The sequence below is a fragment of the Eptesicus fuscus genome, chromosome 23, assembly GCF_027574615.1.
Source record: "Eptesicus fuscus isolate TK198812 chromosome 23, DD_ASM_mEF_20220401, whole genome shotgun sequence".
Lineage (NCBI taxonomy): Eukaryota > Metazoa > Chordata > Mammalia > Chiroptera > Vespertilionidae > Eptesicus > Eptesicus fuscus.
Window position 1 is genome coordinate 22,594,629 of NC_072495.1, and position 26,113 is coordinate 22,620,741.

A 26,113-nucleotide genomic window follows, 5' to 3' on the forward strand; every position below is an offset into this window, starting at 1 on the left:
GTGGCTTCCTGGACATGGAACTGCCAGTGGGTCAAAAGTTTAACATTTGCATTTCCCTGGGTGTTTACACGGGTTGGCTCCTTGAACCCTCCCATGCCTATCGGGTAGGCACTGCTGTTATCATTCCTGTTTGTAGGTGGAGAAACCCAGGCTCAGAGAGGTGAAGACACTAACTCAGGGTCACACAGCTCTAAGTAGCAGGAAACTGGACCTCTGCCTGCCGTGCACTGTGTCACTGAGGGTCAGAGGAAGGCGTGGCCCTTCACAATGGACCTGCGGCCTCCACTTCGGGACCCCCATCTCTGTCTGCCACTCCAAAACAGACGCTTGGCCTGTCCTCTCTTTTCTTCCCTGATGTCACGTTTGTTTCCATCCGTGGAGCAGGCAGGGCTTGGGGGAGCAGAGGTCAGTCCTCCAACTGGCTCTCAGCAACCGAGAGGGGCATCTCCCTCCTGCCCACCCCCCCTCCAGCTGCTTCCTGGCTCTAATGAGACAACTGCACACCTGTCCCAGGTGCTCAGAGCTCAGGACACACGCACCTCCCTCCATTTTCCCCAGGAGCGTGGAGTAGGGTTGGTGTCTGGGCCCCAGCTGGTGGGACCAGCCTTGCTTCCTTCTTCAGGCCCTGGGTTAAGAGCCATTGAGAGCCATTGAGTCAGAAGAAGCAGGGCAGCTGCAGTCTGGGCGAGATGGCTCCTCTGTGCAGAGGGCCTCGGATGGCAAACTCAGCTTCCCAGAGCCTCACCTGCCCTAGTAGACCTCCCTGCACGATGGCAGAAGCCAGGGACCATCTCCCATATGCCGAGCTCTGGGACCTCCCTGCAGGGCTGGAGAGTCCACGTGCTGAGAAGGAGCTAGACTGGCAGGCCTGACTGAGCCCCTCTTTGTACAGGGCAGGGGCCAAGGCCCAGAGAGGGGAAGGGACTTGCTCAGGGTCACACAGTGAGGCTGCAGGAGAGGTGCAGGGACTAGAATCAGTCTCTGGACTCCTGGGCCTTTGCTGTTTATTTCGCTCAGCCCCCTCCTACCCACTCCTTTTCATCTTCCTTCTCCTCTCCTCCCTCATTTCTTTCCTCCTTCTCTCCTTTTATCCCTTCCTTTTTGTCTCAACTAGTCTCTCTCCACTTTCTCCTTCTCTCTTTCTTCCTTATCTCTCTTCTATACCTATTGGTTGGCAGGTCCTTAGCTCTCCTGGGACACCAACCGGAATTTTCAAGACAGGATTTCAGTCTGATCAATGGAGGGGGACCCAGACAAGTGCATTGGTGATGCCAAGAGAAAGTCCTAGGCAGGAGACACCCCATGTTCAGAATGGTCTGCCCCACTCCAGGGCCTGGCACCCTTGAGCTCAATCTCAAAAACAGAAAAAATTGGGGAGGGTGCTCCAGGCAGAGGAACCCCATTGGGCAAGGCCTGGGGCCTCCATGTTTCCATCAGCAAGGCACCAACATAAAGACCCCTGCTCTGGCCCCTGGAGACTGACAGATCTCTGAATCTCTGAGTAAGAGAGGATTAGCACTCGGCCCTACAACCTGGAGGTTTCATTGCTCTGTCCTGGGACCCAGCAACCCTGAAGCCTGTCTCCTCCTGGGCCCAGCCCCACTCTCCTGCCTTCCTGTAACCGCAGACCCCACATCCTCCGCCCTCCCCCAGCTGGTGGCTTGGCTCCCTGCCCGACAGCTGGTGCAGCCAGGCCTATTCTGGGCCACAAGCAAGGATTTATTCTGTGTTTTCTAAGCATATTGAATTCATTCATTAAGCTGGAATGGCTGCTCTGGGATGTAAACAATTATATTTAAAAAAAAAAAAAAGCAAAACCCAGAAGTGGCTGATGCTAAAAGGCGGCACTGCCCGGCAGCCCCACGCCTCAGGAACAAGGGCAGGGACCAGGTTTCAGATTGGCCAAGCCACTCACTCACAGGCTGGCCTTACGAAGTCCTCTCCCATCTTCGTGGCCTCTGTTCCCCACAGATAATCAGGGCAGCTAACATTTATCCAGTGCTGACTGCTAGGCACTAAGTGCTTTGGCCATCTCAACAACCCCTTGGAGTAGGTACAATTATCCCATTTTACAGATCAGGAAACTGATGGTCAGAGAGGAGAAAAGACATTCCCAATGGGGGTGAACTAGATACTCTCTGGGGTCTCTTTCAGCCTTGATCACCAGAGACTCCATTAACCTGTTGTTGGTGAAGAGATAGCGATGGCTCAGTGAAAACTCTAGTGTGACTATCTGGACTCATCGTTCAGAGACAGAGCATAACAATACTGCTAATGATGATGATAACGATGGTGGTGGTGGTGGTGGTGATGGTGGTAGTGGTGATGGTGGTGGTGATGGTGATGATGATGATGGATAGTGATGGTGATTGTGATAGTGGTGATGATGGTGGTGGTGATGTTGGTCATGATGATGGATATGGTGATTGTGGTGATGATGATGGTGGTGATGGTCATGATAATGGATATGGTGATTGTGTTAGTGATGATAGATATGGTGATGGTGGTGGGGATGGGGATGGTGGTGATGATGGTGGATATGGTGATTGTGGTGGTGATGGTGGTGATGGTGATGTATATAGTGATGATGTTGATGGTGGTGATGATGGTGGATTTGGTGATTGTGGTGATGATTATAATGATGGTAATGGGATTTGATCCTGGCTTCTACCCTGCTAGCTCTGTGGCCTTAGGCAAGTCATTCACAGATTTGTTGCTGGTCCCACCCCAAGTCTTTGCTCCTACAGACCCCCCTTGAGTGACGAGTGATGGTGACCCCATTTGGCTGAGGTCTCCATGATGACTCTCCTCCTCAATGTGGATCCCCTCCTCTGGGGACACTCCCAGGCAGCTTCACACCCAGTGTCTCGTTTTTATCTTGAAAATGACCCTTTGGGAGAGGAGCCACCCCATTTTACAGATACAGAAACTGAGGCTCACAGAGGTGAGATCAAATTAGTTCAGGAGACCCCTACCCAGGCTCCCCTCTTGTAAATTTCCAGTGCACATTGGCACACTCAAAGCTCTGAGAAGTCCTGCAGGAATGCAGCCTGTTTTGCTACATTTAATCGGATGCTGCCCTAACTGCTTTGTTCAGCAAGCCGACTTCTTCCAGAACACCTGCTCATGTTCCCCAGAGCACTGGGCGTGGTCTCTGTGTTGTCTCGCCAGCTGCCAGGTTGTGGGCAGTGATTCCTGTTTGATTATGAGCAACTGAGCAGCAATTTATAGACGCTTGTTGACCAGGCCTTACAGGGAGCACTGACTGCAGACACGCAAAGGCCCTGGGGCAGATGGCAACTTTCTCCCAGGCTGGGCAGGTGGAACAGTATGCCAAGATTTGTGGGGCAGCATGGCATCTGGGGGCAGTGGGAACAGGAAGGAGCCCTAAGAAGCAGGAAGAGGCTTGAAATTCTGGCCTCTGAGAGGGTGACATTTTCCAATAGGAATTTGCTGGATGTCCCTGGGCAGAAATCTGAATGTGATCAGAGTTTAACGGGCAGGTCCTTTGCTAAGTGATCTGCACGTACAACCTCCCCGAGGCCTCTCAGGAACTCCATGGGGGTAGATTCCCATTTTACAGAAGAGGAAACTGAGGTTCCAAGTGGAGACAGGTGGGATTTGAACGCTGGAAGTCTGTCTCTGGAGCGCTGCCTTTTCTGGTAGCATCTACAGCCTTTCAGGCTTATCTCTTCCCTGCAGGTGGCCCCCTCCTCCCGGGGCCCTGCATTGTCAGCCTCCATGTGAGGCTCTGTGAACCGATGCACCGGCATTATAAATAAGTCACCCCGTGTTCAGTAAGTCAGCACCAGCACGGCTATTGTGGGAAAGAGAAATAACTTGGTTATTAATACATACAGGAGGCCACGGTAATTGATAGCAATTGAACTCATGGCGCACAGGGGACAACAGTCATGTTATTTTTCCCCCTCTCTCTCTGTCTCTCTTTGTGTCGAGCATAAAGGGAAAGAAAAACACAACCTGCCTTTGCAGGTGGATTTGAGCAGCTCAGAAAATGAAGTGCCATTCCTTTCCCCGGCTCCTTCCTTTTTCCTTTTCCCCGTTTCTCCTTTGTTCCCTCTCCCTGGGGACCTAGAATCAAGTTGTAGCTCAGTTGTTCCTATGCCGGGTGACTTAGCGCTGGGCCGTATCCGTTTCTGTGACTCAGTGGCCTCTCCTGTAGAATCAGGCTCAACAACACTCAGCCCGCTGACCTTGCAAGGCCTCTGGGAGATCAGCCAAGGTCACACCACCATCCTCCCCCGCAGCGTAGACTGGCTCAGGTGTGCCTCCTCCAGGCATGGCGGGCTGCACGGACCCTTAGCCACCAAGAACAGAATAGAAGTGTTATTTGCTAATCATTTAAAAATATGAAACAGACTCAAGGGAGGGTGGTCCCATCACACATGCATCCTACATCCAGGGGCTACAGACACGTATTTTGCATAGGTCATGGCCCCTGAAGGCAAGCTGGCTGTGTTGGGATTGTGGATGCGCTGCCATACTGTATGTCATGGGCAACTAAGGGAAACTTTAAGGGCACTTGGTTTTTCACCTCCGACTCTGACTTTGGAACAGGGCCCCCTTCTGAGAGGAGGCCCCTCCGCATGATGCCACGTTTAGGGTCTTGCGTGCTGGAGCCAGGAGGCCCGAGTTCAAGTCCTGCCTCTGCTGCTTACCAGCTGCATGACCCCGGGAAGTCCCCCTGACCTCACAGGGCTGCAGGGAGGATTCGGTGAGGCCGTGGGTGCTCAGGGCTCAGCTCAGTGCCTGGCCTGGGGGAGCTGCTTGCCTGACATTAGGATATTAAGGTCGCCTTTGTAATCCTGTTGGGCATTTCTGATTCTTTCTCTTCGGTGGGTGAGACCGAGGAGGGGTGACGCGTAGGGCGCACCGGGGAGCCTTCCTACCGGGGTGATGCTCGCAGAAGAAGGAGAGGATCCCGAGATCGGCTGGGTGGAAGCCCACCACAGAGCTGAGCCGTGTGTGAGCCGAGATAGAGGAACCCGCAGCTGGATGTAGCGCACGGCCCGCCTTCGGGGAGGTGGGAGCAGAAGGTGCATTTTCCTGGCCCAGTTCCCTGTGTGCCTCCTGGATTTCAGCAGCGGGGTTCTGCTCTGTGTGTTTGGAAACATGCCCCTTACATCAGGCAGGATTTAGAGTCCTGCTGCGTCCATTCCCCGCTCCTCCTTTCAGACGGAAGGTCACTGCAGGCGGAGTGTGGGGGGCTGTTTTGGAGAGTGGCAGTGGAGAGGGGAGGGCGCAGGAGAGGGACAGGACATCGCCTGCCTCGACAGTTATAGCCTCTTTAATTTCCTGTCACCCTCACCCCCCTCTGCCCAGGAAGACGAAAGTCTCATTCAGGGCTAATGGCCTTTAATGCCTCTCTTTCTTCTTAACAGAGAGAGCAGCCCTCTGGCTCCCAGGTAACTGTATCTAATGAGATTCTAATGATATTTTTGTGCTCATGTTGTATTCAGTTCTACTTTCTGTCTGTGACAACTGATAATGGTGTTGGTTCGCAGCGGCCCCCGCACGCGCAGGGCCAGGAGAGACGGAAGGAAGAGGCAGGTCCCTCCCTTGGTAGGTGGCTGGATTAACAGGGGACCTGCCTGTGAGGTGTGCCTTGGGCGGCCACACCTGCCAGGATCTTAAACGTTTCTGTAGAGGCCCAAGGAGGTCATTCAGTACGTATTCAGCCCAGATGTTGTCATCAGCTCCTCACGCTCTCCAGGCTGGGGCCCTGGAGCAGCTCCCCGTGTGGGAACGGTGCGCAGAGGGTACATTCCAAGGACAGGGGAGGGGGAGGAGCCTCCGATTGCCCAGGTCCAGCTCCTGGGTCAACTGGTGGTCACGTTCTGTGAGTGACCTCCTCCAACAAATGGGTTCTCATGTGTGTGCTATACTGTACATTTCCTTCTGCAGCGTGTTTAAGTGAAAAGGATAAGTGGGTCCATGGAAAAGGAAGTCCTCTCTAGGGTCACAAGGATATGGGGCATTCCCTGCAGGTGGTGTTGGAAGGGCTGACTTGGGGGAAATAGTTTTTCCACCTAGTATCGGTCTGACTTGTGGTGACCCCCGAGGTCAGTTTTCTCATGTTATAAAATGGGAATAATAATACTGCTTTCTGGGACTCCTGTGAAGATTTGATGATGATGATGATGATGAGTAACTACAACTCACATGTGTTGAGCCTTTTCCACGTGTCTTATCAGGAATTCTAATGCAGAACTTTCTGACTCCAAAGCCATGAGCTGAACACAGATGACATGTCAGATAAAATGGGGTCAAGGAGTGGCCACCGTTCTCATCGCCACCATCGTCCTCACCTTCTTTATCATTTTTGAAAGCGGCAGGACTTTTTGCTAAGCCATGTTACCTCTCTGAATATCTGTTTCATCATCAGTAAAAAGGGAGTAATCTGTAAAACAGAGGCAGCAGTGTCAGGCAATAGGAGGACCCCAATGAAAAGCAGTGGTGACGTGTGGCCCGGAGTGATGGGCCAGAGCTCCTTCTATTTGCGTGGCGTCAAAGTCCCGGATAAAGTCTTTTTCCAGATTTCCAATTTAGCCTTAAACCAGGCCGATTGTTCAAGGCGTCCCCTCGAAGAATTGGGCCCCGTGATCTCTTTCTGATGGATCGTGAAATCTCTGTGGGCGGCTGTGGTTCTTACTTCAAAGACGGAGACACATTTATGGGAAGATAAGCTATGGGGGGAAATTATTTAATTATGACACTGTCATTTGTTTTAATAACTCATTTATTTTTTTTACGTGGATTACAAAATTAGTATACAGCCAGTATAGAAAACTTGGAAAACACAGAATCCCCTTACTCAGCTGTGATTGTTAACATTTGGATGTTTTTTCTTATTATTTTTTGCAGCAGCTTAGAGTGATTTACACAGTTCACATCATACCATGGGTTGGTTTACCCTTAACATGTGACTGTAAGCATTGTCCGTGTCGTACAACGTCTTTGTTGCTGATCTTAAATGTCCTTATGATCATCCGTAGCGCGGCTCCCCATTGCTTCTTCAACCTCATCTGGCTGCTCCCCTCCCCTCTTTATATCGCAGCCACCTTGGCCTTGCCATTTTTCTTACACACCATGCTGGTTTCTGCCTCAGGGCCTTTGCACTGCCTCCTCCTCCTACCTCTAGAGCTCTTCCTGGTTCCTTGTGTGGCCAGCACCTCTCACCTTTCATAACCCAGTTCATATCACGGCCTCTGTAGAAGCCCTCTCTGACCACCATAGATCCTTAGCAACTCCTTCAGTTTTTCTTGATCTCATCACCCTGTTTTATTTTAGTAAAGAGAAAAAATCTAACTATAATTTATCCCCGGAAATTATCTTGTTATCTATTTACTTGTTTATTGTTTCATCCCCTCAGAGACTGTAAGCTTTGTCTGTCTTGCTCATCATTGACTTCCCAGTGCCTCTCACAGTGCCTGTCACACAGTAGGAACTGAGTAAATATGTGTTGAATAAATGGGTGGCTAGATGGCTGGGTGGTGGCTGAGTGGGTCATTGAATGGATAGGTACGTGGATGGCAGGAAGTGGTGGATGGGTAGATGGATAGATAAGTGAATACGTGGGTAGAAAATTCATACTTTTACTCACCATTCCCCAATTCCACGTTTAGTGTGTTCCCTACGGTATTTCTAATCGCTTTCAAAGAGTGAAGGATGCAAGTGTCAAGGAAGTAGGATAAACATGTCTCTTGGGAAATCTGACCCCTGCCCAGGGGTCATCTGCTAGGGGCCCAGGTCTGGGCCGGTGTTCAGGCTTCTGCTAAGGATAGGTGGGTGGTCTGAAAGTCCCCGGTTCTCTTGGACGCCCGCCCACCCCATGCCCAGGACTCACCGCCATACTTCTACCTGTCCCCCTCGCAGTGGGCCGGAAGCAGTTTATGAGGTTTGAGTGGGCAAACCACGCCGCGGAGGCCCTGGGCTGTGAGTACGAGGAGCTGAACACGGCCACCTTCAAGCACCACCTGCGACAGATCATCGAGCAAGTGACATCCGGGTCAAGCCGCCGGGGCCTCGAGGACGAGGAGACCAGCTCAGGTAGAAAGGGCTGCCTCTCTGGGTGGGCAGGGTCCCTGCCGGGCCCGCTCCTGGGGACATACTAGCATTCCTTCCCCTACTCACCAAGGATGGAACGAGGGTCTACCACATGCAGGCTTTCCAGGTGCACACAAATGTACACCGCACACTCATAGACACATGCATTTTCCTCACACAGTCACAAACATGTTCAAGACACATACCACCACTTGTACACAGACATACACACCACGAAAAGGTACACACACACACACACACACACACACACGCCGAGACATGTGCACACACTGTTTTGTGAGGCTGAGTCAAGCTCTCAGGCTGAGGTCTCCAGGGTAGATGTTAAGCAGGCAGGGGACTGGCAGGTTTAGAGATGCTAGGAGGCTGTGGGTTGCCTAGCAACGGCCCAGGTTGGGGGTGAAGTTAAAGGAGGGATGGGAAATGCTTTGGGGCTGCAGCGGGCTGCCTGGAATATACAAGCAGGAGTATTTCTCCAGGCACCGGTGCATGCAGACTGGGGACTGGTGTTTCCAATTCTGTAGATGGAACCAGAAATCTAAAGGGTCAGGATCTGTGATCTGACACCCTCAGCCCTCCACCCCGACTCCTCACCCCCTCACCCCACTTCGTTCAATGCACTCTAACCAAGGCTGGCTATTTCTATGGGACCAATGAGTGTGTGTGTGTGTGTGTGTGTGTGTGTGTGTGTGTGTGTGTTTAAACAAAATTGAGACAACAAGTATCTTAGTTTGTAAGCTTTTTTATTCCTCCTAACAATGGAGGTAGGCACTTTTTCATCTCATTCAGTATTCTTCTCTACCCATTTTAAAGCATTCTTTTGTATGGATGGACTACAAATTAATCCCTTTGCTATTGTTGGATATTTAAGTTGTTTTGAAAAAAGTGATTTTTGCCAATTTGATCAGCAATCGGGAGAACATTTGTACCCAGAAATCCTTGTTTCTCTGAATATTTCATTAGAATAAAAGCCTCTGAGTGACACTATTAAGTCCAAGTATATGAACATTTTATGGCGTCTGATATAAAATTGCCAAATTTCCCTCCCGAAAGAGAGAACAACAAGCACTCACAGAGTTCCCACTATGTGCCAGGCACTGGGGGTTTGGGAGCCAGCCAACCAGAGACCGTCCTATCCTCAGGTCACTCTCAGCCCCGGGATGGGGGAGGGGGGCACACAGGTTGATGACATAAGCACACCTGCAGGACATGCTGAGGTCGGTGCTGGGAAAGCAGCGTAGCTCTGTCCTTCTGTGTCTGGCTTATTTCACGGAGCGTAACGCCCTCGAAGTCCCTCCATGCTGCAGCAAGTGGCACGTTTGGATAATGTACGCCACGAGCCCACTTACGTCAGAAATCTGAAAACGGCGGAGCCAGAGAGGCAGAGAGTAGAATGGTGGTGACCAAAGGCTGGGGACGGGGGGCGGGGGAGATATTAGCCAGAGGATACGTAGTTTCCCTTATGCAGGATGAATACATCCTGGAGAGTAGAGGACCAGAGGAGTGAGATGATCAGGAGGTGAGTGTGTCTACTGTACAGCATAGTACCTGTAGTTAGCAATGCTGTATTACGTAATGAAAATTTTTTTGTAGGGTAAATCTTATGTCACATGTTCTTATCACGTGTACACACACACACACACACACACACACACACACACACACAAAGAGAGGGGGAGGAAACTCTTAGAGGTGATGGTTATGTTTATGGTGATGTATACTTACTATCAAACTTACCAGGATGTATACAATAGGAAGGTAGAGCTTTTTGTATATCAATAATGCCTCTCTAAATTAATTTTAAAAAGAAGCAAGGTTGAGCTAGGAATTGGCTTAATGGGGTGCTGATCAAGGCTGGCTTCCCTGAGGAGGTGACATTGAGCTGAGCCCTGAGGGATGAGCAGGATCCTAGAAATCCTGATAAGATACTTGGTCCTAAGAACATGAGTATGTGACTTCAGCGGGGCGATGGAGGGAGGTGGGGGGTTGTGTGTGAGGGAAGGGGGTTCTCTAAGGCCAGTGGTGATCCTGACCCTTTCCTCTTCCCAATTTCAGGGCTCAAGATGACGGGTGTGGAGTGTGTGGAGGGGATGGCCTCGGGCCTGTACCAAGAGCTTTTTGCTGCCGTGGTCTCACTCATCAACAGGTAACCGCAGCCATTCCCTGGCACAAAGCCAGCCTCTTTGCAGGTACACGACGAGCCCAAGCGTGGGCAGGTGAGCGGAGTAGGGGATTTGGGGGCTGGAGAGTGGATTTTCTTCGTCGCATAGTGTCAGGTTGAAATTCCACCTCAGCCGCCCACTGGCTGTGTGATGCTGGCAAATCAGTGCGCCTCTCTGATCTCCCCTTCTGCAAATGCAAAAGAGCTCTATCCCCCAGGGTCATTGTGAGGATTCAGAGAAATAAGGAAATTAAATAACTCTTCCTAACCAAGATCCTAAACACCAACAATAAAAGCTAATGATTCCGGGGGGCACCTACAAAGGGCCAGGGCCTGCGTTAATTGTTTAAACGCAACTCCTCTGATCATTTGATATTCACATCAGCCCATTGTACAGATGAGATGACTGAGGCAGGTGGAGCTGGGATGCAAACACAATGCTATACTCCTCCCTCATACCTTCACGTTTCCCTGAACAACCCACCGGAGTGCTCCCATCCACTTATTTTTCTAAACTTTCCTCCTGGGAAGGGGGAACCACCAGGGGAGAATTTCCAAGTGGGCCAGGATGTGTGCCTTCCCGGCTGCAGACGTCGTAGCCTCCGTTTCCTATTGCGATGAGGCAGCTCGGAGCCCGCCCTTGTAAATCTTTGAGCAATTCCAGTGGTGCGGATCCAGAACCAGGCAAGTGCCCCCTCCTCTGTGAAAGCAGGAGCGTAATTAGGCTCCTGACATCCTGTGAAGGCATGAGGCTGGTGCGTAGCAACAGCGCAGCTGGGGTCCTCCATTGTCACCAGGGCACAGAATCCACTCCCTCTCCCGCTCCTGGAATAATTACCACTTGAGACCAGTATAGAAGCCAAGGGGATGTGCCCGCTTAGAGCAAGGAGTACTGGGGGCAGAAAATGAACTGCCGACCGAGGAAGCTGCCTCAGCCCGTGGAGGGCAGTTACTTCGCGGTTGGTTCTGGGGCCGCATCCATTAAATGGGGGCACCGATGGGTGCGTTGGTGGTAACAGTACCCACAGCCACCATTTATCAGCCCCTGGCAGGCGTCTCGCTTTCCACGTGTTAACTGACTTAGTCCTCACACATCACTATGCGGTGACTGATCTCACTGGCCCGTCTTACAGAGGGAACACCTCGGCAAGTAATGGGGAAGAGCTGAGGTTCAGAGTAAGGGCCCTTCGAAGTGGATGCAGATCATGCTGATGATGATAGCAGATGCAATAGGGTCTGTGTTCACAGCTCTCACCTCCAAGCCTCCCGACAGCTCTCTGAGTTCGGCTCCATCATTCTCTCTTCCATGGCTGGCTCAGAGAGGTTGGGCAACTTTCTCAAGACACACAGCCCCTCATTTGCAGAGCGAGGGTTGGAGCCCACAGGTGACCATCTCCCCAGTCCCTTAGCTCCTGCATTTTGATGCAGATAATCCCTCCTCTGTCCATTGTGATAGGATTGATCAAGAGGATCCAAGAAGGTGATGGCTTGAAGGAACTTTATAAACAGAGGCACTGAACAAAATTCTTTTTCTATTGCGGTGTGTTGCCAAGAAAGAGAAGGAGGCTCTAGTCCTAACTTTATAGCAATTTGCCAGGGGACCTGAAGCAAGTCCTTCCTCCCCTCTGGGCCTGGTGGGGAGGACACTCCCTGAAGGCCTGAGGTATCGGCAGGAGGCACTTGCCAAACATGAACTCCTTTGATTCTTACCACAGTCCTTGGGATCATCCTACCATCATTTCAACAGCTGGGGAAATCCATGCTCAGAGAGGTTAATTAACTTACCCCAGGTCACACAGCCTGTAAGTGGTGAGCCTGGTTTTGAAAGTAGAGCCGTTGGATCTGCAAAACCACCCAGCACACTGCCTCAGTTTCTCCATCTCTGTGACGTGGGCATTGGCGGCTTGGGTCACCGGGGCTCTCAGATGCCGTGTCACCTTGGGACCTTTCCCCTCTCTCCCCAGATCTTTCTCCTCCCACCACCTCTCCATGGCCTCCATCATGGTGGTGGACTCTCCGGGCTTCCAGAACCCCCGGCACCAGGGCAAGGACCGGGCGGCCACCTTCGAGGAGCTGTGTCACAACTACACCCACGAGCGCTTGCAGCTGCTTTTCTACCAGCGGGCCTTCGCCTCCACGCTGGAGCGCTACCGGGAGGTATGGCCAGGCGGAGGGGCCGTCACCGGGGTGCAGCGGGCCGTGTGAGGCCTGGTCCTCCGTAGCCATGACTGCATCCTGTTTGGCTCATCACTGAACAAAAAAAAACCCCCTAACTCCAGGCCTAGCTCCCAGGCCTGTGCCGCGCCCCCTTCTCCCTTGCTCCCAGCCTCCGTCCATGGCCCCCTCCAGCCCTTCAGTTCAGAGACACCAAGGAACATGGGGCTCCCCAGGCCTTGCTCCCACAGCTGCCCCTTCTTGGAGATGAAAGTGCCTCCTTGCCACCTCCTCGAAGCTAAATCCTCCCCTGACGTTGCACTTGCGTCTGCCCCGATGTGGGAAGCCCTTTGCCGTGTTGTTGGGTGAAAGCAGTGGGTGTGCTCTTTGGATCCTAGTGCGGCAACATCCTAGAGTGGCAGGTGCAAGTCCCCTTGCAGGAGGAGAAACTGGGTGTGAACGGGGAATGCGTGCAGGCTTCTTCCTGCCAGCCCTTCTCTTCTCACTAGGAAAAAAGGTTTAAATTGAAATACAACAGCTACACAAGAAAAGCACAGAAATCAGAAGCGAGCTGCTCAATGGATTGCTCCAAACGAACATACTCGCGCACCTACCGCCCAGGCGGGCCGTGGAGCATTGCCAGCACCCGGATTTCGGCTCCCTCCTTCCTCCCCGAAGGAGACCCCTTGACTCCAGCAAGTGCTAAGGGCAAAATATTAGAAATGCCCATATTTTTTTTTTCAGTAGATACTGGGGTTTTCAAATTACCGCCATTTCTTTGGTTGGAGCCCACAGAGCAAGAAACAAAAGCATCAACATGGATAAAGCTCAGAGAAAAGACATTGATGAGACCTGGGGTCTGACTCTAACTCTGTCATTTATTGGCTGTGTGGCCTTAGGAAAGTCACTCACCCTCTCTGATCCTCGATTTTTTTCACATACAAAACAGAAATAATACTTTCGTATCAGTTACCATTTGCCATGGTAACTCGACCTAATAAACTCCCTGAAAACACATTGGCTTTAAAAATAACCTTTTGTTATTGCTTACAAGTCTCTGGGTTGCGTGAGCAGCTCTTCTGGTCTTGGGGGTGAGGAAAGTCCTCACTTCTCTCGCCTCTTCCAGCAGTTCTCTATCCCATTCGTTCGGCTCATGGATGCAACTGACCTTGAATTTCTGTGACTTTTCAGGAAGGCCTTCCCGTGCAGTTTGACCTCCCGGAGCCATCCCCGGGGACCACGGTGGCCATTGTGGATCAGCATCCCTCCCAGGTAACATGGGGCTCAGCAAACCAGGGCTCTCAGACACCGCGAGGCCTTTCAATGGAAATACTTGCAGATTTGAGCCTGAATGCTCTCTGCACCTGGCAGGGTGCTTGGCACCTAGTAGGTGTCCTGCAGGTGGAATTTCTCCCGCCATTTGATAGCACGGACTACCCTTTCCCTCCTCCCTGTATCCATTCAGGCAGGGTGGGCTCCCAGGCTTCTCCTGGCTCACAGGGGGCTGCACCGTCCCCTCAAAGTCCCCTTGTTCGTGAGCCCCGCCAGCCATTCACCTGCTTATGCAGCTTGTTGGCACCTCTCTTGCTGGTTCCACCTCCCTGTCATGTTCCCGTCCCTGGAAGGGGAAGTCCTGGAGGAACGACCATGGCCGTGAGGAGAGAAGGGCTATGGTGTCCCCAGATGCCTGGGCGGTGGCTGGGAACAGCTGCCTTCTGAGGATGGGCTGGCTGTCGCTTTTGACCCCAGCAAAGCAGCACAAGATGAAGAGACAGGAGGCCTGGGGCCCAGTTCTGGTTCTGCCCATGTCTCTCCATGTGGCCTGGACATGTCCCTTCTCTAGGGGCCTCTGAGGAGTGTGGGTCAATGTTTCTGTTAGGGAAGCCCGCTGTCCTGATGTGCCGGGGACCCTGCTGGCTTTAGCACTGAAATCCTCACGTCCTGGGAGGCCCCGCAGTCCCTGTCCCTGTCCCTGTCACCAGGGCCACCGTACGCATCACATTTCCTCCGTAACCACTCAGCACGGTTATTGGTTATGCCAACTCATCACGGGCCCTCGGATAAGCCCCTCAATGCCCCGGCTTCTCTGTTTCCCACGTGCACAATTATAAGCATTGCCCACATGGTCTCAAGCTCGGGGCTAGATTTAAAATTCCGTGTCTGTGCTATTGAACCAAGTTCACCATCTCCTCCAAAACATTATTTGGGCACTTCTCTTCCACCCTCAGGATTTAGTTTTAAAAAGTCAAAGACTTCTAGGAGGAAGCAATGTGGATGGAGTAAATCCTTTCATGTTGGGCTGTGCACACATACACACAGCCGCGTGTGTATCTAGAGACGTGTCATTTACACGGCACTTTCCTGTGTGAAATCCTCACACAGCCCTCTGCGGAAGGAACCGCCAGCCTCCACTTTACATTAGAGGAAATGAGGCTCAGAGAGGTGCAGCGAGTTGCCCAAAGTCACACAGGAAGTGAGGGTAGAGGCGGGATTCTGACTTCTTGGAGCTGAGAGGTTGTTACAGTGTTGTGGTTTTGGGCTGAGTGGTAATACATGGAAGTATGGATCCGGGCCATATGTTTAAGTAACAATGCCTGGGGTTCAGCTCCCCTGACTCCTAGAAGAGGGAAGAGAAGCCAAGACTGGCATCTGTTGGGGATCAGGGCTCCTCAGTGTATCATGGATCTCCTGCCAGGTCCGCCTACCGCCTGGAGGGGGTGCTGTGGACGCCAGGGGCCTTTTCTGGGTCCTGGACGAGGAGGTCCGGGTGGAGGGCTCCACTGACGGCGTGGTGCTGGAGCGTCTCTGTGCAGCCTTCGAGAAGAAAGGAGCTGGCGCCGAAGGTAAGGGAGCAAGGGAGCTTGGGGGTGGGAATCTGTCCTTGTCAGCCGCAGAAAAAGGGCCGACGGCAGATTCTTCGGAAGCCCTGCCGTGGTCCAGGCCTACAATGTTTTAACATGCATACGTGGTGGGTTGAACAGGATCCTCCCCCCAAATTTACCTGCTGACGTCCTAAGCCGCAGTACCTCAGCATGTGCGTCTGTGTAAAGGAGGGGTCTTTAAAGAGGCCACTGAGGTTAGCTGAGGTCATGGGGGTGGCTTCTAATTGAACATGACTGGTGTCCTTTTGAGGAAAGATGGGGACACAGACACACACCGAGGAAAGGCACAGGGAGAAAGTGGCTGTCCACAAGCCAAGGCCTCAGCGGGAAAGCAAACCCGCCGACACCTTGGTCTTGGCCTTCCATCCTCCAGAGCTGTGAGAAATATGTTTCTGTTGTGTAGGCCACCCAGCGTTGGTACTTCGTTATGCATGTGTTACTAACAGTAATCTATTTGTCTTTATAGCAACACAGTCATGAAATACAATTATATATAGTTATGCCATTTATAAAATATATAAATGTATATGACTTACATATATAATTACATATATGCCCTGACCGGGAATCGAACTGTGACCTCCTGGTTCATAGGTGGATGCTCCACAACTCAACCACGCAGGGGCAGGCAGGCTTGGGGCTTTTGGGGTATGGGGGTGGAGGAGGAGGCACCCAGATGCAGAATGGCCCGGAGGCAGAGCTGTTCAAAGCTCCCCAGGCTTCTGTCCACAGAGACCTGGGTTGGATCCCGCTCCATGACTTCACTGTAATGTGTGTGGCTTCTGGGAAGTCGCCTCCCAGGGGACAGGAGTGAGGACGGATGAGCTCATGTGGGCCAAGAGGCGTTTGTGCTTCCTCCCCCTGCAGCTCGCTGCCCAGAAGGCCCCGCCTCAGAGCCCTCCCCGACCCTGTCTGAGCCGTCCCCTCCCAGCCACGCCGTCCCATCACAGCTCCCTGGTCACTTCCCTCAGGGCCCTTTCCAGCACTTTGGGTGCTGTTATCTATGTGCTTGCTCCTCATGGCCCTCTGACGTCCCGGGGCCCCCAGGGTTCAGGACACAGGCCTGTCCTCTGCTGACTCCCTAGGCCTGGACCACGGCAGGGCCTCGGAAGAACCTGCCCTTTGCCCTTCCCCTCTCCTTTCTCGCTCTGTTCCAATCACACCGCTCTCTCAGCGGCTTCTTAAACATCCCCACCCCAGGGTCCTCCACTGGCTGTTGCTTCTGCCTGGAACACTCTCCGTCCCACGTCAGTGTGCATCTCTCCCTCACCTCCTGTGGGTCGCAGGGACCTGCCTGACCGCCTTTTGTAAAATAATAACCCCCACCCGCCTGCTCCCGTCTCCCTTCCCCTCTGCTCCATGGCAGCCATCACCAGGGGCATCAGGCAGTGCTGGGCTGGTCGCAGCACGCAGAGCGCTGGCACGGTGAGGAGGACAGTGACTCCTGGTACAGGACAGATGAAGTGCGAAACCCGACGGTCCCGAAGCGGATGAAACGGATTCCTCAAATGGAATGCTTTCTGCATCTTGACTTTTGGACAAAAGAAACAGAAAATAGGGTCAGAAGCGGAAAGTGTCCCGTAGGGCGTGGCTGGGACAGGAGGGGGTTCGGCTAATCCGTGGCCCCTCTCCTTTTCCTGTGAGGCCCCAGATGCCAATCACAGATGCCCCGACAGAATGCCCTCGTTCCCAGGGGAGAGACTGTCACTCCTTTGTTGCTGCCTGACTGAGAGACAGTGACTCAGACATTTTGTTAACAAACAAACAAACCGTCTTTGCCGATAGGGCTTCCTGATTAGCTGAGTGAGTGAGAGCAGTCACTCAAGCAGAACACTCGGGGTCTCGCTAACCTGCCCTCGCTGTCTGCTATTTCTCGCCGCAGGTGTGTTTGCGGGTGGCTGGCCCGAGGGGGCTGGGCAGCCCTCATGGCTCAGAGATTTAAGTGGCACAGCCGCTGTCATGCAGTCATAAGTAGTAGAGTTGGGATTTGAACTCAGGTCTTCTCCAACTCCAAGCCCCTTTGTTTCTCCCACTCAGACCCTCCCAACAAAGTGTCTGCCAGCATCTCCCAAGAGTAGGCTGTGCCTTTATTTGGTTGACGGTATTCAAGATAAAGATATTTTCAACATTTTAAGTAATTATGTATTTATTTTCATGACTATTAAAAAATAAGTATAGTCTGCCCACCAAACCTGCAACATAATGCTCCTTTATAAATGGGTTTATCTGTGAAAATGTGAGTCAAGTTAAGGAAAACATTAATAACAGCCCAGGTGATTCATGGGCCTGGTAAAAAATCATGCAGATTGCATGCACTAATGATGCTCGGGGGAAACAGGTATTCTGGATTCAGGACTGTAAGGAGGAATAAAATCCATGTGGGAAATAATGCGGACAAATGCACAAAGCAGGGGAAATGTGGGTCCTCAGAACGGTCAGCTCTAGCCGCCTGGAGACGTATTAAAATGCAACGAGTGTGCTCTTGGTGACGCCAAGTGACCGCAGTGTCCCCGCTGGGCCCCCGCACTCATGCACTGTCTGCTTGCAGGGACCTCTGCCCTTCGACCCTGTGAGCAGCCCCTGCAGTGTGAGATCGCCCACCAGCGGGGACAGGACCCTGTGCGCTACGACCTCACGGGCTGGCTCCACCGGGCCAAGCCCAACCTCTCAGCCCTGGACGCCCCCCAGGTCCTGCAGCACTCCAAAAGGTGAGTCCGGCCAGGGCCAGGGCCAGGGCCAGGACAGGGCCACTGGAGGCGCTGCGGCTCCTTCCCCCGCGGGGCCGGGCAGTCACAACAACCCAGCCAGCGAGGGCTGCTCCGGGAACCATCTCTAACGACAGGGCCGTAATTCAAACCAGAGCAGCGCGATGTCTCCCCAGGGCCAGTGAGCCCAGCCGAGGAGAAGAGCCGGCCTCTGGGGAGGCGGAACAAATGTCCGAGGCTGTGACTTCTTATTTCGGCTCTTTGCCTTTCATTAAGTATCTGAGAGATGATGTGACTGGAACAGCTTTTATAGACATCCTAGAACTAGGGGGTTGTAAAACCGAAGTGATAATGTTTTGTAGCATTAAAAAAAGCCTCACTGCATTCCCTGGCTGCTCTTTCCAGAAGTGCTGGCCGCGGGCTGGCAGCAATCACCGCCTTCGGTTCAGAGTTACTGGAAGTGTGTGCATGCGTGTGTGTGCGTGTTTGTGTGCGTGTGTTTGCTTTCTCCACCATAAAATCAGGGTTTGTTGGATAAGACCACAAGATTTGGTAGATGGTGCACAGCTTTGGAGTCAGGCAGATACTCAGATTCTGGTTTTGCTTTTTTTAAGCTGCATGACCCGGGCCTCAGTTTCATAATCTGAGCAGTGGGTGTGATGCCAAGCTGCCATGTCTGATGGAAGGTTTTAGCGACATGACTGATGGCTTATTAGGTAGCCTGGCTCCTAGCAGGCCCTCAACCCACGTCTCACTGTGGCCATGAAGATTCCCTTTCTGCTCCAGGATCCTGTGGCTCAGGCTGGGTGAGGGGTGTGGGGTTTGGAAAGGGTGAGGCAAACCTCTGTGGGCCAAATGGCCTGGTGAGCAAGGAACATCTGGAGGAAGGAACATCATGTGCGAAGTCGTGTTCACAGGAGTGAAAGAGCAGGCAGGTTGGGAGTAAGTCCCATTGGGAGGCCTTGTGCGCTCGAGAGCCAAGCATTGGTGATTTCTGAGAGCAAACAGCTTTTCCTCAGCGTGTAGATCTGCAGCCAAGAGCGCCAGACGCGCCAGGACGGCTTGCTTGGCATTCTGATTCCCGGGCGCCACCCAGTCTCTCTGGGGAGGGCCCCGGGACTTGCTTTGCTACAAGCTTCTCGGGGTTCTTGGACACTCAAATTTTGGTCAGGCACTTTTGCCTTATATATCAGAGGTTGAGGCCCAAAGAGGACACGTGACTCACCCAAGGTCACAGAGTAAACTGAAGGCCAAAGGTCAAGTCTCCCAACCCCACAATGGGACAGTCCCTGTATAGGGACCAGGACTAAGGGTACAGCCTCCTCTCCCTACACCAGGGGGTAGTGCTCACATGCCCCAGGGCCCTGCCCTCTCCTCTCATGGCTCCTGCCTCCTGGGGGCTCCCCGGAACCCTCCCTAGCTTTTTAATTCAATGTGAGTGTCTTCAAGCCATTGTTGGTCTTTGTGCTCGGTCAGGCATTTAAGCACTTGAAGCAGCTTTGGGCATTTGAGACTCATTTCCTCAACAGTTTGCACAGTTGGGTCAGGCATGGAGGAAGATGGATAACAGGGCTTGAGGGCTGGGGCTGGGGTGCGTCCTGGGCTTGCAGGGAGCGGTGGGAAGTGCTTCACGCTTCTATTGGAGGGTGGGTCAGGTGGGACCTGAGAGGCAGGGGCTTCCTCTGGGTCCCAGCCTCATCCCAGGGCGCAGAAGGGTCTGCCCAGCCTTCTTAATCCTCTTCTGCCCACTGAAGCAGGCGGGCCGGCTCAGGCTTACCGGAGCAGAGCCTCCAGGGGCCCTGGCTCTGGCCCACCAATCTCAGAACCTGGACCTCACAGGAGCGCCCAGGGAAGCCCCTCGGATCAGGCCGGACTTTTCATTGACTGGTCCAGATCCACATACTGACTGCTCAGCCTGCGCGTCCTTCATTCTTGCGTGAAACACAGAGTAACTACCTACTCTGGGCTGGACCTGTTCTGGGGTCCCAGAGTTGCTTCTGCTCTCCGAGAAGGTGCCGGTTTAGAATTCCCGCAGGCGTGGAAGCAGCAGGGGTACCCAGCAAACGAGAGAGGCTCTAATGGGAGGAGAGGGGCCCGAGGAAGGAGCTGGTGTTGGTCAGGAGGCAAAGGCTCATCTGGCCAAGAGGGACAGTGACCAGCATGTGTGATTCACGGGGAGGGTTCAGGAAGCAGGTCAGCAGGAAGCAAAGTGGACCCGTCTCCCGTGGAAGCCCTAAAGGCCCCCTCTCTCCCCCTTGGACCTGCCAGGGAGGAGCTGAGGAGCCTGTTCCAGGCCCGGGCCAAGCTGCCCCCCGTGTGCCGCGCGGTGGCCGGCCTGGAGGGCACCTCCCAGCAGGCCCTGCAGAGGAGCTGCGCCATCAGGAGGGCCTTTGCCAGCAGCTTTGCCGCGGTGAAGAGGAGAGCCCCCTGCTCCCAGATCAAGCTGCAGATGGTGAGTGGGTGGCTGTTCTCACAGCCACACGTCCCTCCCCTCCTCCAGGACGGGTCACCCACCTGTAGCGCCTCTGACCTCCCAGTGAGCCTGGAGGGCAGGCATCGCCCTGAGTGCCACAGAGGAGGACGCCGGCACTCAGGGCAGCAAGGCAACGGCCACAGTCACACTCCTGGGGCATGATGGTCCCAGTCGGAGGCCAAAGCCTCGGCTGCTTGTTGTTGACTTGAGTGGCTTCAGGCGGTTTGCAGGAAGCACACTTGTCCTCCTGACCACGCAGGCCCGCCTGCCTCCCTCCCTCCCAGGGCCCACATGTTCACCACCAGGCTCTCCCTGGGAGAAGCAGCAGGCTGCAGCACTGGATGTAATGTGTTACCTAGAAACGTCCATCCAGTAGCAAATGAGGAAATTTGATTGGTCAGTGGTCAGGCTGAGCCCAGAGGGTGGGGGCACGGGAAGGGTTAAGTTTTGAAAAAAACCTCACAGCATCTTATACTTAAAAGCCCACAGATTAGGTCCTGGGTTCTAGTCCACCTCTTCTGCTGGGCCACCCCCTTCCCCTCTCCATGCCTCAGTTTCTCTATCTGTTACAACAAGGGCCATTATGAAGGCCCCCTGGTTTTCCTGAGTACAAAGCGGGCCGTAGGTAGGAGGTCCTTGGTGTAGGACAGAGGGGCCCCAGGACATGCTCAGGTGAGAATGAGTGTATGCTGGGGAATGTCTTGACCCCTGTCTGTCTCACCCTGGACAGCTGGCCCTGACTCCCTCTTCTCCGGTTCTAGGATGCGTTGTCCAGCGTGATCCGAAGGTCTCAGTTACACTTCATCCACTGCCTGGTGCCGAGCCTCGCGGTGGAGAGCAAGGGTGGGCAGGGCGCTCCGACCCCGCCGCAGCCTGATGGGGACAAGCCCGGAGCAGGCGGGCCCCTGCCCTTCGACATCCCCGCACTAAGGGTCCAGCTTTCCGGGTCCTACATCCTGGAGGCGCTGCGTCTGCACAGGGCAGGTAAGAGCCACCGGGGAGTGAGTACCTTGTCTCTGATGCCTGGGACATGCCCTGTGGGGACGCGTGGCTGTGGGGCAACCCAGGGACAAGAGCACCAATGATGTGCTAGGAGCTCTCTGTTGATTCTTCCCAGCAGCCCTGTGAGGGGGAGGCTATGAGCACCCCCATTTTACAGATGAGGAAACAGAAGCTCAGAGGGGTCAAACGATATGCTCAAGGTCACACAGCTGGGACATGGCAGAGCCTGGATTTGGATCTAGGTCTCTTTAAATCCAAAGCCCTTTTTATTTCTTGAAATAGTTGTGTGCTCCTGGAAGGCTAGGGCTGTGTCTTACTCATCTTCCTTCTAGCAACAGATGTGTTAGAAGCTTCTACTTTGGGATCGAGAGTAGAGTTCCCCCAATGAGGAATGCTTTGGTTAAGATGCTCAGCCTGGTGTGGGAGATCAGTGTGGAAACCGGTGATGATAATGCGACCTGGCAGGGGTACGTGTCACACGGGGATATAGGCAGTGGATGCCTGGAGGAGGAAGTTCCGGGCTCTCATTGGAGAGATTGGGGAGACCTCCTAGTGGAGGGAGCATCTTAGTTGGGTCTAGAAACAAAACAAGCAGCTCACCCTGGGGCCTGGGGTCGGGGGGAGAGGGAACCTTGGGCAGAGGGATCAGCATATGCAAAGGCAGGGGGGCACTGCCCAGCCTGGGATTTCAGGAAAGGGGGTTCAAAACGAGTGAGGGACTTGTGAGGGGGGCAGGTCCAGCGGGGAAGGCTGTGAACTGGTCTGTGGAAGTTGGGTTCTCCCAGGTCCAGCTGAGGCAGTGACGGGTGGTGGGGGACAAGGGGGTGCAGTCAGAGGAGTGAAGTCTTCCAGGCCCGTGTTTTAGAAAGCGGGCATGCACCCGAAATTTCCACCCCTGGCTCATCTCATGAGCTGAGTTTGATCCGAATCCTTCCCTTTCTTTTCTGCCTCTCAGACCCCAGAGGCCAGCGCCTGGATGCCCCTCCCTGCCCATAAGGAATGCCTCAGGCGCAGGAAGTTTTTCTGCAGAAGGTGGGGTAGCTGGGGCTGGTGGGGAGCCCAGGTGGACCCCCGTTTGTTTAATGTCTCTGTGGTCACTGACACCCCAGCTTGTGGCTGCTGCCCCCACCTGTTCCCAGTGTGTTCATAATGGAACCCTGGGCCCAAGGCATTTGATGGAGAAGCCGGGAGCAGCAGGAAGCAGCGATGAGGCCCTCACTCCCCTGAGCGTCTCATTGATCCTCCCTCCTGCCTGCACATCGGGCGGAGGGAGACAGATAATGTCACGGGAAGAGCGAGAGCGAGATGGTCACAGCCACAGCGGCGACGGATCGATTCTGCCTGGCTGGCTGCAGAGCGCGCTGGGCCTCTGCAGGCGCCCTGGACTGCCCGTTAGAGCCCCTGTGTGCACGCTCCCATCAGCGGTCCCCTTCCTCAGGCCGCGTGTCCTCACTGCAGTGTCTGTCCTCTGCATTCTCAGCACCGCCCAACTCCGTCAGGATGAGTTTTCCAACCAAGTGGAGGGTGGATGCCTTGTGCTAGAACTTTCCAATGTCTGCCTCCCAGACCTGGTTCGTTTCCCCAGTTTTTCTTTCTGCTCTAAATTGCTTCTGTCTTTCTCACAGCATATAGGAAATATTGACATGCGTCTCTAGGTACATACATATATAAAATATTTATGGTTTTGAATTCATGCAAACAACGTGTACATACATCTACATATGCATACATAGGCATGTTGTTTGTTGAGTACCTAGGATGTGCCAGACACTGTCATCACACATGGTAACTGACATCAGTCTCACAGAGTACAGCGGCTGGCGTATAGAAAATGCTCATTAAACATGAGGTGTCTTTCGTCCTGGTGGGCACAGCTCAGGCTCTGGAGGGCATGGGCCTGGGCTTGACCTTGGCTGACACCGGCAGATCCCGAGATGTGCCTCCTGTGTTTTTCACCTGTAATAGTTTGGATCTCAGCTGTGGAGGGTCTGAAGAGTGAATAAGGTAATAACACTTAGAAGACAGCCTGGATGTGGGAGGGCACTCGATGCATGTTAGCCTCTTTTACTGTAATCATCAGCAGATTGAATCATTATAGGGACCCTGTGAAAATAAATGTGATTCTCATCTGACAGGTGAAGAAATTGACGCTCCGAGACATGGGGCCATTTGTCTCCAGTCAGAGGGCTAATGAGGGCAGAAATGGGATGTGAACCCAGTTCATCTGATCCAAAAGGGCAGGCTGGAAACCTCCTAGCCTCCGCCCACCCCATCTCTATTCAGTCAGCATCCTTTGAATCTGATTGGAGATTCTCCTCCTCCTCCAGGAAGGCTCCTGGGATTCGCCACCTGCAGGCACTGTCACTCTTCCTCATGGTTTAAGCATTTGGCTTACTGTGGAGCAAAGTCTCAAAAGTAGAGTGAGATTTCATCAGACCTCCTCCTATCAATACTTGAGAGTGGTTTTTTTGTTTGTTTGTTTGTTTTAGCATTTTTGGTTTGTTTTTTTTTTTAGGCCCCTAAGGCTCTACCATGCCCCATATATCCAAATCTCAAGGTTTGGGATTAGAGTTCAAGTTCCTTTGGGACCCAGTCCCTGCTCACATTCGACCCATCACTGTCTCCTCTCCACTGGATTAGTTATTGTCGTTGTCTGGATTTGACCCCTAGCTGGGAGAGTTACCATCTGTGTGGCTTTGGGCAAGTGACTTAACTCTCTGGGCCTCAGTTTCCACATGTGTAAAACAGATACAGTGATGTAGGCCCAGAGCATCTGTCACACAGGAGAGTTGCTATCCTCGTGTCTTGCACACGGAGGTGCTCAGTAAATGCTGGCTGTTGCTCTGACAATGGAACAGCATTAGGTTTCCCCGCTCCACCTCCCTCTGCCTAGACGCCCCTTCCACACCAAATCCTCTGACAAACTCTTCGGGCTCCTCCAAAGTCCAGCTCTCATGCCATCTTCCTGGTGCCCCCTCCCATGTCAATGCAGAAGGGTGGGTGCAGCTGTGTGCATCCTACATGTTAGGTTCACAGGAACTCTTAGGTACTATCCCACACAGCATTCCTTCGTGTGGTCTGTGGCTGATAATAGGTATTAGACCCCCCCCCCAAAAAAAAAAAGATTTTACATGGTCAAGCAGGTTTGGAAAAACCTCTGGGTGAAGCAAAGCTAACCCACCATCTTCCATGCAGAGGTTCTTCGAGCCCCTGACAGCGATGCTGACTCACATCGGGGCGTCCCAAGAGGCGGATGCGAGCCCAGCCTTTTCAGACTTGCAGTGGAGCGTTTTTAGGGTTTGTGTTCTGCAGAGACATTCAGAAAATGCGGACTGAACCCGATCTCTGAAGTTAGCAAATGGGGAAACTGAGGCCCCAAGAAATGAGTCCACATAGCACGTTAGGAGCAGGGCCCTGGGCTGGGTTTCTCACCTAGATACCGGTTCTTCTGCCCACTCCCCTCCTCCCCCAGGTTATGCTGACCACATGGGGCTCACGCAGTTCCGCCGGCGATTCCAGGTGCTGGACCCCCTGCTCACGAAGAAGCTCATGTTGGCCACTGAGGGAGTCGACGAGAGGAAGGTATGTGGAGGTGGGTGCCGGGGTGGTGGGGGCCCTGGGTGCTTCTGTTTCATAGGGGAAGAGAAGGGGCCATCTCGACCAACTGGGATCTGAGAGCCGGGCCTTGGGGGCAAAGATGAGGGTGGTGTGAGGTGTGGCCCAGACCCCCCGCCATGCCCCTTAGGACACTACCCATCCCAGAATGGCCCTTCCGAAACCCTGCGTGAGGAAATGCAGGAAAAGAATTAGCCAGGAGGAGAGCATGTCCCAGCTGCAAGGGCACCCAGCAAGATGAAAAGCCATCTTTCCCGAGGGAGTGCCTCTCAGCACCAGCACCCCGAGATGGTCTATGAAAAGGGGGCTTCGCTGTCAAAAAAGTTTGGGAAGCATTTCACGCTAGAGCCCCCATCTTATAGAATTATAGTGAACCGTGCGCCTCAGGGCCTTTGCACCAGCTGCTTCCTCTGCCTGGAGCACTCTTTCCCCCAGTCTGTGCCTGGCCGGTGTCAACTTGCTATTCCAATCCTGGCTCAGCTGTTACTCTCCATCACATCACCTTGTTTTAATGTTTGTACAGCACTTACCCTTATTCAAAGTTAGTAGGTCCCCCTGTGTGTTTTCTGGATCATAGCAAGTGTTCAGTCAATTCTCTGTTGAACGAATGAATGAGTGAATGAATACACATACCTGACCCCCTATTTCTGCCCCTGTGTCTCCTTTCTCCAGTTCTACTGTAAACTCCCAGGGCTGGAACCTCAGCTGGACCCCTAGTGCCAACCCCCCAATAATTTTCTATTGAGAGTGGCCACCAGCTGATTGATGACCACAGAGCTCTTTAGAATTTGCAAAATCCCATTGCATCCTTGCAACAGCCCCTGCAAAATAGGAGCGACGATGGCCCTTTTACAAATGAAGAGATGAATTGACTCCCCTGGGGCCACACAGCCAGGCATTCCTGGGTTTTGTCCTTGAACCCAAGTTTCTTGATTCCAGTGAGGCCAGTGGAGACAGCATGGGCTCCAGAATCACACAGATCTGCACTTGAGTCTCAGCTGGGGCTGTGTGACCATAAGCAAGTTCCTTCATGTTT

At 53.2% G+C, this 26,113-nt stretch overlaps 1 protein-coding gene across 1 annotated transcript in view; it reads left to right on the plus strand.

Moving 5' to 3' along the window:
* Positions 1-26,113, plus strand: part of MYO18B (myosin XVIIIB) — a 168,362-nt gene that overhangs the window by 30,755 nt on the left and 111,494 nt on the right. Inside the window, exons 13-21 of the mRNA XM_054712773.1 lie at positions 7,897-8,070; positions 10,141-10,231; positions 12,211-12,403; positions 13,592-13,672; positions 15,096-15,243; positions 17,831-17,990; positions 20,256-20,439; positions 21,222-21,444; positions 24,935-25,044. Coding sequence (XP_054568748.1) covers positions 7,897-8,070; positions 10,141-10,231; positions 12,211-12,403; positions 13,592-13,672; positions 15,096-15,243; positions 17,831-17,990; positions 20,256-20,439; positions 21,222-21,444; positions 24,935-25,044 — 1,364 coding nt within the window. The remainder of the gene's footprint in view (positions 1-7,896; positions 8,071-10,140; positions 10,232-12,210; positions 12,404-13,591; positions 13,673-15,095; positions 15,244-17,830; positions 17,991-20,255; positions 20,440-21,221; positions 21,445-24,934; positions 25,045-26,113) is intronic.